General features: G+C 41.3%; 1 protein-coding gene and 1 pseudogene across 1 annotated transcript in view; one reads left to right on the plus strand and one right to left on the minus strand.

Moving 5' to 3' along the window:
• The window catches only part of KIF15 (kinesin family member 15), a 69,030-nt gene that overhangs the window by 11,241 nt on the left and 41,808 nt on the right, over positions 1-15,981 (minus strand). Inside the window, exons 17-28 of the mRNA XM_061196518.1 lie at positions 11,747-11,944; positions 10,887-10,994; positions 10,510-10,615; positions 9,446-9,611; positions 6,867-7,017; positions 6,620-6,705; positions 5,566-5,635; positions 5,091-5,177; positions 4,068-4,172; positions 3,128-3,250; positions 1,133-1,279; positions 121-222 (exon numbers count right to left, since the gene is read on the minus strand). Coding sequence (XP_061052501.1) covers positions 121-222; positions 1,133-1,279; positions 3,128-3,250; positions 4,068-4,172; positions 5,091-5,177; positions 5,566-5,635; positions 6,620-6,705; positions 6,867-7,017; positions 9,446-9,611; positions 10,510-10,615; positions 10,887-10,994; positions 11,747-11,944 — 1,449 coding nt within the window. The remainder of the gene's footprint in view (positions 1-120; positions 223-1,132; positions 1,280-3,127; positions 3,251-4,067; positions 4,173-5,090; positions 5,178-5,565; positions 5,636-6,619; positions 6,706-6,866; positions 7,018-9,445; positions 9,612-10,509; positions 10,616-10,886; positions 10,995-11,746; positions 11,945-15,981) is intronic.
• Positions 12,201-13,621, plus strand: LOC133094902 (protein LTO1 homolog; annotated as a pseudogene).

Consider the following 15,981-nt stretch of genomic DNA (forward strand, 5'->3'; position numbering starts at 1 on the left):
GAAAAGCTGTTAGTGAAAATCTTTTTCTGTAAAGAAAAGCTAGTCTTAGCAATTTCCAACTTGCATCGCTCACAAAATTGCTTATTCCTCCTGAAATGCACTCTTTCTTATGAAAAGTACCTGGGGATACTTGGCAGCAGAATCCATCACATGTTCTAGTTGCCTCATTTTGAAGTTATATTCATTCTTCTTCTGTTCTACTTCCTCTTTCTTTTGGTTTAGCTGGGAAAATTGAACAGATGTAAGATTACAAGTTAGAAAATAATACAGGTACATGGTCCAATTAGAACAGACAATCCTCCCAAGGCATGCGGAAATGGACTTCTTACATTATTTTTTCAGGGCTTGATTGATAATTTGACATTTCTCTCACAAATTTATTTACACTTTAAAAGAAACTTCTTTTTTAAGCTTCACAAGTAATCAAAGGGTCATTTGAGGAAAGTTACAAAATATATTATAAAACTACACTAGCCAAAAAAGAGGACAAAAGTCAGCCATGGGACTTCCCTGGTGGTGCAGTGGTTAAGAATCTGCCTGCCAATGCAGGGGACACGGGTTTGAGCCCTGGTCCAGGAAGATCCCACGTGCCACGGAGCAACTAAGCCTGTGCGCCACAACTACTGAGCCTGCACTCTAGAGCCTGCAAGCCACAACTACTGAGCCTGCACGCCCTAGAGCCCACGTGCCGCAACTACTGAGCCCACGTGCTGCAACTACTGAAGCCCGCGCGCTTAGAGCCTGTGCTCCGCAACGAAGAGTAGCCTCCACTCGCCGCAACTAGAGAAGCCCATGTGCAGCAACAAAGACCCAACGCAGCCAAAGATAAAAATTAAAATAAAAAAAAAAAACAAAGTCAGGCATAACCTTTGCCACAGTGGTTAGAACTTGCTGGCACGTGTCAAGGGCAGAGGGTGGGCAGGAGGACAGCCACCAAGTCTGAACACACAGAAGCAACCAGGTTGTTAAGAGCCCACAGCGCTGCTGCCCCACTACCTGCTCGCCCTGCTAGCCCACCTTTCTGAATGTAGAGAACTAGCCGAGGCAGGGACGCTATGAGCTCAACCGCCACACAGTCCTGCTCCCGCAACCCCCAAAGCCCATCCTGAGCGACGCTCGCCCTGCATCTCACCTCATGCTGAAGCTCCTGGATGAGGGCGTCCTTCCTGGTCAGCTCCTCCTGGGCCGACTGCAGAAGCCCCGCGTGCTTTCTCGAGGCCTCAGTGAGCGTGTTCAGCTGCTCAGTGGCGTGAGCCAGGTCCTCACAGAGCATGTCCCTCTGTTAGGGGACAATCCCCCCAGGGGAAGACTCTCTTTAACTGTGGTGCTCCAGTATCGATTTGCAAATCATTACTATGTATGATTTTTAAAACGTTAAGAAAGTTTTAAGTGAGAATCTTTTTTTTTTTGCTTGTATGCTAATCCATTCCAAGACAAACCAAGCAGTTAATACTTAAGTCATGAGGTCCAGAGATAAATACTACAGTAAATTCATGTAAGTATCCCAGTTGAGGTCTAACAGCCCTCTGCTCCCCTCTCCCCTCAACCCCAGGTAATCTCTTAAAGCTGATCTCTCCTTCCCTGGGAGGACTCCAGGCATGGGTCTCTAGTTTACCTGTTGTCTCACCAATAGATTCTAGTCCATTATACACAGGAAGGTAAACAGTTTTAAAGATGAGTACCCCTCAGCTAATTGGGGAGGGGCTGGCCAGTTCACCAGAGTGTGATACAGTGTCACAGGCCACCAGACTGTGATACAGTGTCATAGGCCATCAAATTTTCAGGGGAGTAGCTTGATGGAAAGTGGCAGAGAGAATTAGAAGTCCTATAGGTTGCATACATAATTCCTATGTACACAGTGTATGTAATCTCTACCAAATTAGAGCAGAATCTATTCCCCCTAACTTTCCAAATGTGCATGTATATGTGCACAGATATATATAATAGTGTATATTACATATGCATTAAACATACAGTATTACATATACGTCATAGATACAATACATGTATTGCACACACATACCTGATAGATCACAAACATCTCCACATATATGTACTCTTTTATTATATCATTTTCACTGAGTGGGCTCTATTTCATCTTATGGATGCACCACCATTTAACCCTTCACTAAATATTTCAGTTGATTTGAATTTTTCACTATTATATGCATCTAATTCTCATATCTAGATTATTATTGGGTTGGCCAAAAAGCCAACCACCTCAAGCCAGTCACACCCAACTGTTCCCCTTTATGAGGATGCTCCACAAACATTCACAGGTGCCAGGCTTCCCTCCCTAGCAAAGTCTTGTACTAATACTATCTTCCCCGGGAAGCTCTTTGGAATTCTCCAGGCATAACTGCTCCTCTCCCTCCCTTTTCTGTGCTCCCAAGTCATTTATTACATCATAATACATCTACCTCTTAAGCTAGATTGCATGCCTCAAGGTAAGTATCTGTGTTTCAATCATTCTTCCATTCCCAAATGACAAACAGGTACAGGTTGTATGGCAGGTGGGTTCAATAAATATTTGTTGAATTTGTTTCATGGATAGTAAGAAAACTATTTCTAAAGCAGGTTCAGAGCAGTATACATAGTGGGTTACCATCTGTGTGAAAAAAGGAAAACTCAAGGTATATAGGATTAGCCAAAAATATCTCTGGAAGGATATACAAGAGGGAATGTATATTGCTTTATATATTTTGAATATTGAACCACACGACAGTACTGCTTAATTTTTTAAAAGATACATTTACATCAACAACAAGATAATTAAAACTTATTTTAGCTAAAACACAAGAAGCAATTTTGTGGTTAACCAGCCCTTTCTTTGCTCCCTGCTGCTACCACTACATCCAAGTAAATGCAGTTTCCACTCTGCTTCCTTTTCAGAAGAGGGTGAGCTACAGGAACTTAGCATGCTGTTAGCACAAATGAATGGAAATAAATCAACTAAACAAAATATAACAATCTTAGTATTATCTATCAATTGCCTAACTACTTTAGGGAAAGTGGCTCAAATTATGACTTACTCCTTTTTAAAAGTCTTCTATTTATTCATTAATAACACACAGAAACATACTGACAAGTAATAAACCAAAAAGGGTGATGATGTGTTAACATCTACCTCTATGTCCTCGGAGAGTATTCTCAGTCTAAGGGATTCTTTCAGATCCAGAATGTCCACTTCCTGTCTCTTAATCAATGCTTTGCTCTCTTCTTTGTCAACCAAAGCAGAATTGTATTTGCCCTGCAGAAAAGAAAATGATGATACAAGATCTGTCTGCTTTATTATCAGTTTATTTTTAGATTAAAATAACTGAAGAATGAGTCTGAGTTCCAAGGTGATGACCAGATTAACACAAATAAATTCAATAACTACTTGTTGAATGAAGGAGTGGAAGAGTTAATGGATGAATGGCAAGAAGAAGTGGAAAAGTCCCACAGGTATCAGTGAAAAAACATCTGCTTTTGTCATCTTTATCAGAAATCAGTGGAGTGCAGCAAGCCCCGTTTGGAGCACAGGAGTGAGGAACATTAACAAAAAACTACCCTTACCCAAGGGACGGAGGAAGCATTCACCATTTATATGCAGGAAGAGTAAGCAGTTACTTTAGGAAATGATAAAGTCCAATAATGGGGAAACAAACTCACTTTCTAAATCACTGATGTCTCTGAATTTAACTAAAATGTGCTGTTTTTTTTCTTGAAGCAATTAAGGAACACCACATACCCTTAACCATCAGAGGCAACAGTCAGTCTGTTTCTGATGTGGTTTGGATCAGCAATTCCCAAATGTGCACAGAGAGCACTGCTCCCAGGTCAGTGAGATCTGAGAAATGCTGCAGCCGACTTTGCCTTCCCGAGATGCACACAGCACGCATGTCAGCATATTAAAGGCCCTGCAGGTTCTGCAGATACCCAAGCCTGCTGAGCTTTCACTAGTACATATTTTCAAACCTGGGTGACCACAGAACCCTTTTTTCTGTGGGGCATTTGTTAACCACTTGAGTCTGTGAACTGTGCCTCGTGCTCAAATTTAATATCCTGTTGGCGACAGAACTTACATTGATGTCCTTCAGTTCTTGTCTCAGGGTGTCTATGGTTTCTGTTTTCTCAGAGACTGAGGTTCTTAGCTCCTGGATCTGGCTCATGAGGTCAGCTACAACTTCCTGACAAGGAAAGAAACAATATCTTCATACCCAATGACAGCAAGGAGATCTTTTTTTAATGATAAATCATTTATCTTTCCAAATGACAATAGGAGAAGTCAATTTTATTTTAGCAAAATATCATGTGTCACATTACATTATTAATATTACTAATTTATATTTTATTGGTTTTCTAATATTTTAATCGTTTGCTTTGGTTTTATGAATGAATAAGAGCTAGACATATAAGGAATGTACAACTAATTTTATGTTCAGACATACATATTAATGTTTATTATTCTAGTTAAAGCCACCACCAGGGATTTGAGAATTTGTATCATGGCACTCACAATCAATGAGAAAAGGTCGCACTGACCTTAAAGCATCCTAGTTAAAGGGGGCAGGGATGTGTTTTAGAAACACTGCCATCAAGAGTGATAGAGGGTTTCCCTGGTGGCGCAGTGGTTGAGAATCTGCCTGCCAATGCAGGCGACACGGGTTCAAGCCCTGGTCCGGGAAGATCCCACATGCCGCGGAGCAACTGGGCCCGTAAGCCAAAACTACTGAGCCTGCGCGTCTGGAGCCTGTGCTCCGCAACAAGAGAGGCCGCGATAGTGAGAGGCCCGCGCACCGCAATGAAGAGCGGCCCCCGCTCGCCGCAACAAGAGAAACCCCTCGCACAGAAACGAAGACCCAACACAGCCAAAAATAAATAAATAAATAAATAAATTTATTTAAAAAAAAATAGTGATAGAACAGTTTGCGCTTGAAGTTATAAGGAAAATTAACTTAAAGACTTCATTCTCTAGCAACCTTGGAAGATGAGCAAGGCCTAAGTGCATACAGAAATGCTAGCTAACCCTGGGAGCAGGAGACTGGAATGCGAAGGCAGCGTTTATAAGGAAAATGCAGGGGGCTATATCCTCAACCTCTACCTACCCTGTCAGCGTCTCTAGACTTCTCCAGAGAACTGATTACTTTTTCGGTAGCACACAAACTCTCTTCTAGTTTCTGTACTTTTGCCATCTATAGGGAAAAATTAATATTTTTAGAAAGAGAATTAAATCACAAAGTTAACCACACACATGTATTTTAAAAAGCATAAAAGGAGCTGACATCTGCTTTTCATATTAAACAGTGTATACTAAGGAGTAATATTTGAAAATAAAAAGTTGGGTTAAAAGATGATGATTTTGTGGTCTCTATCAGGAAACCACCAACAAATTATGATTATAGCCACCTGGGAGTTAGAAAAACAAGAGTTGAAAATAATACAACCAACCAAAAATTCCATCTTTTTATTATAAATTTTCAACATCTGAAAGCTGAAACAGTTTTTATAACAAATCTCTTTGGACATCAGGAATAAAAGTTATAAACCTCAAATTTCAGAGTTAGAGTATAGGACATTTACCTGCTGCTCACACTTCGCCATCTCCTTCTGTTTCTCCTGACGTACAGCTTCAAGAACTTCTAAGATTTCTCTGGAAAAGAAGAACTATCTTTTACTCATGACTCATTCAATGGAAACAGGAACTGAGTCCATTCGTACAGAAGAGATTCAATGCAATGCAACTGAACTTTATTAGACATATACTTGGTGTTAGGAATTGTATTCCAGTAGGATCAGAAATTTGAACCAGTTTCTTCAACAGTTATTTAACAAGAACCCAGTTTTGTGCCAGGACAGTTTATTTTTCTCCAGAGTACTTAGGATTCCCTAACATAATATATAGTATTTACTTATTACCCATCTCTCTGTGCTACAATGTGAACCTCAAAAGGGCGGGGCTATTTTGTTCACTGTCTTACCTCTAAACGTCCTGGCATTTACCGGAACAGTGCCTGGCTTGCTGGATATCACTAAACGTTTGAATGAATGACTAAATGTTAACTGTCTTTCCCAATTAGATGGAGTCACCAGTATATAGCAGGGACTAGAAGAGAATCTGTCTCATAGTAAGAACTCTACAAGTATCTGCTGAATACACTAATACAAATTTTTCTTATTAGAGTGATAATCCTCCTGTTGGCTGGAACGAAGAGACTGAGAGAGATCACCAAGGAAAAGAATTTGGAGAGAGGAAAGAAAGACAATGGTGTTCATATAAGGGACCAGAAGAAAAAAAGAGCAGAGAGAAATCAAATAGTAGAGACAGAAATAAATCAGTCCCCACCTTTCAATAATAAATACTGTGGTTTATTTACAGAAGGTCCCGAGTTCTGATCACCACCAATTGCTATTCATTTAAAAAGTACTGTAGCTAGTTATTAAATGTTTTGAAAAATTAAGTTTCTCTACATAGCCATTTATACAAAAAAAATCTGATATTTGTTTTGGAATGCTTCAAAAAAATACTTAACAGGCTATTAGCAATTAAAAAAACAAAACAAGAAAACCCGCAAGATAAAGAATGTGGTAGTAAATGATATTCTAGTCAACTATGGAAAAGATAAATAGCACTCACTTAGAACTGTTTTCTTTATCTTCTTCAAATTGTAATAATAATTTGTTATTGCGTTCTTTTTCTGCCTCAAAAAGCTCCATCAAATTCTAAAAGACAATGTTATATTAGATTTTAAGGTGTAGTCAACAAACACATGGAGTACCTTCTACGTGGCAGGCACAATGGGCCAGTACAGAAGTTAGGAAGAGGTCAAACAGTCACACATCCAGAACAAGTTCATCAATAACCAACATCCTTCTTAACTTACATTCAGATCAGATTTCAGAGTTTCATTTTCTTTTTTGCAGTTTTGGAGGTTTTTTGAAAGTTGGTCAATTTCAAACTTCATTACTTCTTGTAAGTTGTCATAGGAATCCTGTAGGCAGGTTTTGCTCTCAAGAAGCTTTTCATTTTCTAATCTTTATCAGGAAAACATTTTTACAAAAGTAAATATAGACATTAAATGTAGTTCTGTTAGTCAGATTTATCTGCAGTTCACTTTATCCCATCTACAGACCATTCCCAACTTACAGAAGGCTTGACTGATGTAAAGCTCCTCACGGACTTCTGTGAAATGGTCATTATGATGTGATGCACGAATATTAGTGTGATGGGGATGGAAAAGACAGGTTGGGCATGTTAGCCTGCAGCCATTTACTTCTTCATTCTTTCTCCCGTGATTTCAACCAGACATGCTTAATTGATTGGCAATTTCGGGTGATGAGACTCATTTAGGGGGTTCCAGACCTAACCCTCATGTAAACTAAAGACTGCCCATTGATTTAATTTTGTTGACAGCTGAACTCTATAGACTCAGCACCTATTCTCCCGACTATAGGAAGGTTTTTCAAGATGGCAAATATGGCTTTGATCTGAGCAAGAGAATAAACTCCTTTAGGATAGAACTATCTTTTAAGTCACATGATTATTACTTATTGCTTTTTAGGTTTTCACTCTCTTATTCTACTTCGCAACATACTGTGACATGCCCAAACAGAGTTCATCCAAAAACTAGTAAACATGACCTCTGGACCACCCAAAACAGATGTCCCAGCTTGTACACAGAGGGCTGTGAGACCTGGATCTATCTGGCTTCACTACCTCCATGCAGAGTAGAAGTGGCAAACTACGAAGTGGGATAAATCAGTTGCTAAAGACAGATATACAGACAATACATGGTAGGGAGGAAGAACATATGATTTATGATACAAACTGTATATATAAAGCAGGTAAAATAATTCAAGAAATACACGGCGGTTGGGTGGTTTCACTTAGAGGTCTTAACAACCTTTGAGAGCCATGACAGTTTAAGCAGCCCAGTAAGTGATATACTCAATGTACGTCACATTGAGTGCAAAAAAAATCACACAAAATTAGTTTGACAGAGCCAAGATAAGATTTAGTGATTCGGATGTTAAAAACTAATACCAGGTGAAAGAAAAAACAACAGTGCACCTGTGATGATAAATAGCCATTGACCAGCAGTCTTGGTGCTGGGGAAATGGCGCCGGGGAGTGGAGGCTGTGCTGACTTAGCACAGGCCCCTCTCTAAAGGATGGCTGCCATGCAAGAATGTGGGCCCAGTGCCAGCAACTTGTCGGATTTTTAAGAGGATGCTGAAATACGGATCTTTATAAGAAAGTTCTCAATTTTAAAAATGTTATGCTAAATTTTTTTCAAAAACCATACTGGGCAGGCCCAACAAAAACATGTCTATGGAGACATGCAGACCTCAAGTTTTCTTCCTCTATTTTTAATTCCTTGTTGCATATTCAAAAAACACTCAAGCATTACAGGTTTTAGTCTTTGCAATGTCTATAAAAACTAAATTCAAGGTTGTCTATTAGCAGCTTTTCTAGAGTGAGCAGTCACACTCATATCACACTCACAGTATCACAATCAATGTCCATTATTAAATTATTGCCATAGACTTGGGAAATAGCATCAAAACCACAAGATGGTTTTAAGTTACGTTTTACAAAAGGTTGAAATTAGTGAGAAAAAAACCCAGTAAAAACAAACAATTTACATCTTAGATTACTTTGTTTCAAGATTACCAGCACCTGACTAACTAGCCAGCCTCTGGAGTTACTGTGGACAATGGTGGCAACTACTGGTTTGGTCTACCTTGTACTGTCCCTTCTAGTAAGAGCACACCTTTCCCGCTGGAGAGGGAACAGACACGTCACCTCTGTTGGGCCAACCCTTGGTAAGTGATTGACCCAAAAGTAAGCAGATGACTCAAGCAAGAACAATACCAATTTTCTCTGGGATTGATATATGGCGACGGGGAGAGAGAATTTCTTCGCAGGGGTTGTTATGCCAGGAGACAGAAGATGGAGCTGTCTGAGGCAATCTGTTCCCCGTCACATAGAGGAAGGTCCTCAACAGTAGAAGAGAATAAGGGCAATACACAGAGGGAAGAAGAACAGAGAGAAAGGGAGGGAGGGACTGAAAGAGGAAGTGAGGGAGAGAAGCTGGAGGGGGGGGTGGGGGGATGGGAATGCACACTGACAATATTGTTTGAGATTCAATCTAGTTCGTCCGTGAAACCAAAATCACCTCTGGGGCTTCCCAATGTCGTGAGCCAATAAACTACCTTTTTTTTTTTTTTTTAAACGGGGGCACAGTGCAGCTTGCAGGATTTTAGTTCCCTGACCAGGGATTGAACCCAGACCCTCGGCAGTGAAAGCGCAGAGTCCTAACCACTGGTCAGCCAGGGCATTCCCAAAAAATTACCTTTTAGTTTTTTAAACTAGCTTGAGTTGGGTTTACAGCACTTGTACTTCAAGTAGTCTTGGGTTACAGGCCATCAGGCAACTTGAAACTATAACAGAACAACTCTACCTGACATTATGTAGTTGAAGCTGTACATGCATGTGTCTTTCGGAAAGGCTGTTGAGTTCTTTCTCCTGACTCTCTCTGAATGAACTATACTCCAGTTTCACCGAAGACAGCTCCTTGTCTGCAGAATGAAGAACTACTCGCAGGTCATGTACCTCACTTTTCAAAACTAAAACAAACAAACAAACACATAATAACTCTTAACAGACTTTTCTTTACATGTATTTTTTACAAAGGAGGCAAATAAATTTGATAGGTACCCTTCACACAATCAGCAAAAACAAGTTGAAGAGACCATTTTAAGAGTAAAAATTTTGAACAACTGAATGGGAGGTATCTAGGAGCACTGAGATTTCTATTTTCTTCCTCTCCCTTGCTCATGGTTTTTGGTATATTTCTACCAAAAAAAAAAAGTTAACACCTGTCCCTCACATGTAGGTCATTTGATTTTTCTACATTTCTCCTGCAGAATGTGCATCAAAACTCTTCAAATAAGAAAAAAAGCCAAGAGATTTTACGTATTTTAAGTGACCTAATCTTACTTATTGAAAACCCTTTGGAGATGTACCAGAACTTTCCAAAATAGGTTAAACACTCTGGTCTTCTAAGGAAACTCTAACTGGAATTAAAATTAGGTAACTTTTTAGATCAAAGAAAAGGAAACGGTTGTCTTTTTTGCCTTAGCTTTATCATAAGCTATTGCAAATACTCTGATGAAAGAAAAAACTAAAAAAACTGGGAATTAAATGATATTCCCACATCTATGAATATATACAAATATATTTTATGCTTTTTTGTCACTAGTAAAACCTGCATCTTATGAATTCAAGACACTTTGTTTTCAAAGCAGTATTAAAACTTTAAGCAAACATTTGTATCATTTGTTTGAGAGCAGTCCTGGAGAAAATTACCCTTTATAATATATTGCTATTACTCGTCTGGTCTAATTTAAAACAAACAAACAGAAACAACCAACCAAAAACACAGGGACAACATTTTATCCATACGAGTAAAAAGATACTGAGTTACAGTATTCAGATTAGGAAGCTTCCAGTGTTCAGACTCACAGTCATTCTTGGTCTGAGTGTCTTGAAGCTGCTTTTCAAGGACATTCAACTGAGAGAGATACCCTTGCTGCTGTTCGGTCCAATCAGTTCTTTCAGATGAGAAAAGCTTTGGGAAAGAGATAAATTTACTGGAAAAAAAATACTGGCATGCTAAGACACACTCCAAATCATCACCTTGTTTCTGTTTTTAAAATCTAGTCTTAAATTCAGACTAGGGGTGTGTGTCTCATTATCAGAATAGTAGGTGAAGTAACAAAATAGAGAATACAACTCAAATAAACCTTGATCAAGGCTTCATAATGTCATTTCCTTTTTGGGATGCTCTTACTTTGAGGATCTGTTTCATATATTTTCTGAGGCAATGCTCGCGGTCTCACCTCCTGCATTTGAGTAGAATGATGTTCCAGTTTGTCAACGTGCTGCTGAAGCTTTAGGTTTTTATGCTCTTCTTCATCCAACTTGACTTGAAGGGCACACATTTGTTCCTGCAACACAAGAACTTCAGTGGTCAAAAATTCTTTTAATGGACATCTTAAACATTCCATCATTTCTTCTGCATTAAAAATACAAAACTCAAAACCTCATATGGACAAAGGTATCAAAGGCCAGTTTGGAGCCAGAAAACCATTTCAAAAGACTACACTAATGATTTCTCATGTTTCAGAATTACACTTGTGGCCCATCAAAGTGGATAATTTGAAACACAAAGGAAAGAAGTGATTAAAATTAAAATCATAGATTAAATCGTAGAGCCATCTTGAGACTTCTAAGAAGCTTTCTCAGGCCTATATGAAGTGACTTCACCAGAAAAGCCTCCATACCCGTGGAAGGGCAAAATTTTGGAATTTGGGGTGACGTGGCTCCCTATAAGTTTTACTAGACAGTAGATAAACTTCTTAAAAGAAAAAACAAATCACTGAATTCTGAGATAAACAAACTTCACGTTATTTCAAATATAGCAAAAGCTGTCTAAAATTTGATCTATCACAAGATTCTTTCAACTATTTAATCTTCTTTAGCAGATACAACACTGTGCCATGTAAACCAGTTCTGGAACTAGAAGCTAGTGGCAAACTGGTCTTTTTACACACGAGAGAACCAAAGCTCAAGGAGAGTGGAAACTGACTTGCTAAATACTGCAAAGCAGATTAGAAGAACAAGAGCAGGCTGATTTCTAACCCAGGGATTTTTATACACTCATCCTTAAAAAGATACGATTTTAATACTAAACAGGTACCTGCACCATTCTGTGCTCTTCAGAAATGGCTTCAAAAGCTTGTTCATTAATCTCAGGTGGCACTGGCTCATTTAAGATATCCTTATCCAATTTGCTAGAATTCTGAGTGTGTGCAGAGCCAAAGCTCTCCAGTTCAGGGCTTAATTTTGGTACTGGTCGAGACCAAAGTTGATAAGCCTTGGTTGGTGTCGTTATGATCTGCAGCAAAAAATTATTAGGAAAACATTAGCACACATGAAAACAATAGCATATTTATAATTGTGTGAACAGAGAGGATAAAATTATAATTCTATTCATCAAGAGAAAAGAAAAGGTATCCTTGGGACTTCCCTGGTGGTCCAGTGGCTAAGACTCTATGCTCCCAATGCAGGGGGCCCAGGTTCAATCCCTGGTCAGAGAACTAGATCCCACATGCCACAACTAAGAGTTCACATGCCGCAACTAAAGATCCCACATGCTGCAAGTAAAACCTGGAGCAGTCAAATAAACAAATATTTAAGAAAAAAAAGAAAAGAAAAGGTATCCTTGAGAGGCAGCATAGAAATGCCCTTGTGGAAACAAACCTATCAGTTCAAAGCAGTCTCAAGCAAAAATTGTTGTAAGATTTTTAAAAATGGAACTTGATAAGTCGACTCCAAACTGTATACAAAAAAAAAAAGTGCAAGAAGAGACAATTAAAAAGACAACAAATTAGGAAGACTTCCCTGGTCAATATAAAAATATAAGTGTATGGTCACTAAAACAATGCATTATTAGCATATGTATAATCAAATAGAACATTGGAAGAAAATAAAAAGTCCAGAAATAGAATAATTTATATGTGGAAAGTTCAAATTAATGAGAAAAACGTGGTCTATTTTATTTTATTATTTTTTTAAACATCTTTATTGGAGTATAATTGCTTTACAATGGTGTGTTAGTTTATGCTTTAAAACAAAGTGAATCAGCTGTACATATACATATCTCCCCATATCCCCTCCCTCTTGCGTCTCCCTCCCCCCCTCCCTATCCCACCCCTCTAGGTGGTCACAAAGCACCGAGCTGATCTCCTTGTGCTATGCGGCTGCTTCCCACTAGCTATCTATTTTACATTTGGTCGTGTATATATGTCCATGCCACTCTCTCATTTCGTCCCAGCTTACCCTTCCCCCTCCCTGTGTCCTCAAGTCCATTCTCTACGTCTGCGTCTTTATTCCTGTCCTGCCCCTCCCTAGGTTCTTCAGAACTCTTTTTTTTTTTTTTTAGATTCCATATATAAAACATAGTCTATTTTTTAAAAAAGGTAAACCTGTATGTCATGCCATTTAAAAATAAAATAGCAGACGCATGAAACATCTCAATGTAAAAAGAAAATTATGAAAGTAGTAAAAGAGGCGTCCGCGCCCGAGGCTTTGCGGGTCTGTGGCCACAGAGCGGGGCGGCCGAGCCCGAGGGGCGGGGGTTGGCGGCGGGGCGGCTGCTGCCACGGCCAGGAGTCAGGACATGTTCGATGCCATCGTGATGGCGGATTAGAGGTTTCACGGGGAAGGGTATCAGGAAGGCTATGAATAAGGAAGTAGTTTGGGTATGATTGAAGGAAGACAGTATAACACGTTACATGGAGCTAAAATCAGATCTGAGATCAGGTGCTACCAAGGTTTTGCTTTTGCTTGAAGATGTCTCCTGCACGGCTACGCCACTGAGAAAGACAGCAGAAAGATGAAGGTCTTAGAATCGCTGATTGGAATGATTCAGAAACTCCCTTATGATGACCCTACTTATGATAAACTTCACGAAGACTTAGACAAAATTAGAGGGAAATTTAAGCAGCCTTGTTCATTACTAAACGTTCAGCCCGACTTTAAAATTAGTGAAGGTTCTGGACTTTCATTTTGAGGATATCAGAGGAACAAAGACGAAACATCAAGGAACAGATGTTTGTATGTTAAGTGTTTAAAAATGTGATTAAAGGCAAAACAATGATGAGGGATTCACTGTTTTGCAGGGAGAGTTCCAGCTTGGCTGGTGCCTTCCCCTGAGGTCTGCCTCCATAGCCTCAGTGCCCCCGACAGGGCCCCTCCACACAAGCCCGTCCTTTGTTGGGCCCTGTCTGCTCTGCAGTCTGAACGTGGTCCTGGCAGAGCCCTCATGGGGCTGCTCTTCTCTGGTCCAGGGTCCAGGCCGCTGGCTCACGGGTTCTCATCACCTGGCAGGCCTGGCTGGATCTAGATTCGGGTTGGCTCTGGATAGGATAAACCTCCCCTTTACCGCCCAGGCTTTGGTCAACGCTCAGAGGGACAGTTTTTAAAAAAATGAGAGCCACAGGGTTGACACGAAGCAGGTTAATGGGAAGGAGTGATGGGTACTGTGACATTTATTGACCCTTGAGATGTGCCAGTGCTGTGACCTGCTTCTCATGTTTTATTTAGTCCCTTCAGGAGCCCACGAGGTGGGCATTATTCCCATTTTATAGACGAGGAAACCAAGGCCCAACAGACTGCCTGGTCCAAGGGCAGCAGGCGGTAGAGCTGGGACTCCAACCCCGGCACCCGGCTCAATCCCCCGTCTCCTGGTACCCGCTCTGGAACGTGCGGTCGCACCCACAGGCTCAGGGTTCCTGCCCGCAGGTACCCGCTGTGCCCCGGGGAGATCTGGGGCATCCCCTGTGGCCATGGATGTGGGTGTTTGGCCGAGAGGAGGAGAGGCCAGCCCTGTCCCCAGGGAGCCGGGACGTGCTCTTCCTGTGTCCCCTGGTGGGTGGGGCTCTGCAGCATCAAAAATGGTCACCGTTCTATGTGCAGAAACTTTGGAGCCTTACTGCAGCCTTCCTTTTATTGTGAGTTCTTCTGTCTTCTGCCCAGACTTAAAAGGCATCGTCTGTATGCGGTGAGGTCCAGGCAGGCCAGTCCCCCCTGAGATGCGTGGCTCCCGGGCATTTCTCTGCACATGACGGCCCGTGTCCAGGCCCCTCGGGCACCCCGGCCCGAGGCCTCTCCCCACTCACTCCTGGCCCAGGGAGCAGATCTGGAAGCCATGAGTGAGATTAGCACAGGGGTAGCCGTGAATCCGCTCCAGATTTTAAAATCATTCCAGAGCATCTGGGTAAACCATGCTCCACTGGCAGTTGCTGGGGGGTCCCTGCGGGGCCTGGGACTCTGGCCCTCACCATGTGCCAAGGAGGGAGAAACAGCTTCTAGTTGTTAGAGGACAAGACTCCGGCTTTATCCTGCTCGGCTGTCTTAACGTGTCTCGCTGTTTGTTCCTGGCCTGCAGCCCCACCTCAGTTCTGCAGAGGCCGGGGCTGGGCGCACGGCCTCAGATGTGCCTTCGTCACAGACACCAGCAGCGCTTATCTCTGACGGGTGGAATGGAGGGGCTTTTGTTGTCGTTTTCCTGGGTGGATTTTTGTGTTTCCTAAACTATCTGTTTGGATAATGTATTATTTTTATAATTGGAGAAAAAAATAAACAGCATATTTTAAAGCAAAAAAAATAAAAAATAAAAAATAAAAGTAGTAAAAGAAAGTAGAATATACTGATGCTCTTGAGATTGTCTAGGCCTTTAAAAATGTATTTAAAAAGTCACAAAGAGGGAATTCCCTGGCAGGCCAGTGGTCAGGACTTGGCACTTTCACTGCTGGGGCCCGGGTTCAATCTCTGGTCAGGGAACTAAGATCCAGCAAGCCGGGACTTCCCTGGTGGCGCGGTGGTTGGGAGTCTGCCTGCCAGTGCAGGGAACACGGGTTCGGGCCCTGGTCTGGGAGGATCCCACGTGCTGCGGAGCGGCTGGGCCCGTGTGCCACGGCCGCTGGGCCTGCGCTCTGGAGCCCGTGAGCCGCGACTGCTGAGCCCGCGCGCCTACAGCCCGTGCTCCGCAACAAGAGAGGCCGCCGCAGTGAGGGGCCCGCGCACTGCGGCGAGGAGCGGCCCCTACTCGCCGCTCGCGGAACTGGAGAAAGCCTGTGCACAGCGGTGAAGACCCAACGCAGCCAAATAAATAAATAAGTAAATAAATAAATTTATAAAAAAAAAAAAGATCCAGCAAGCCACTCGGCACGGCCAAAAAAAGAAAGTCGCAAAGATAAAAGATCAATAAACCTGGCTATATCAAAATTTTAAAACTTCTGTATAACAAAAGTATCACATACAAAGATGAAAGACAAGGAACATGATGGCAGAATATACTGGCAGTATACACAACAAACAAAAGATTAACACATAAAACGCCTACAAATCACAAGAAAAAGATAAATAACT

This window comes from Eubalaena glacialis, chromosome 7 (genome assembly GCF_028564815.1).
Source record: "Eubalaena glacialis isolate mEubGla1 chromosome 7, mEubGla1.1.hap2.+ XY, whole genome shotgun sequence".
Lineage (NCBI taxonomy): Eukaryota > Metazoa > Chordata > Mammalia > Artiodactyla > Balaenidae > Eubalaena > Eubalaena glacialis.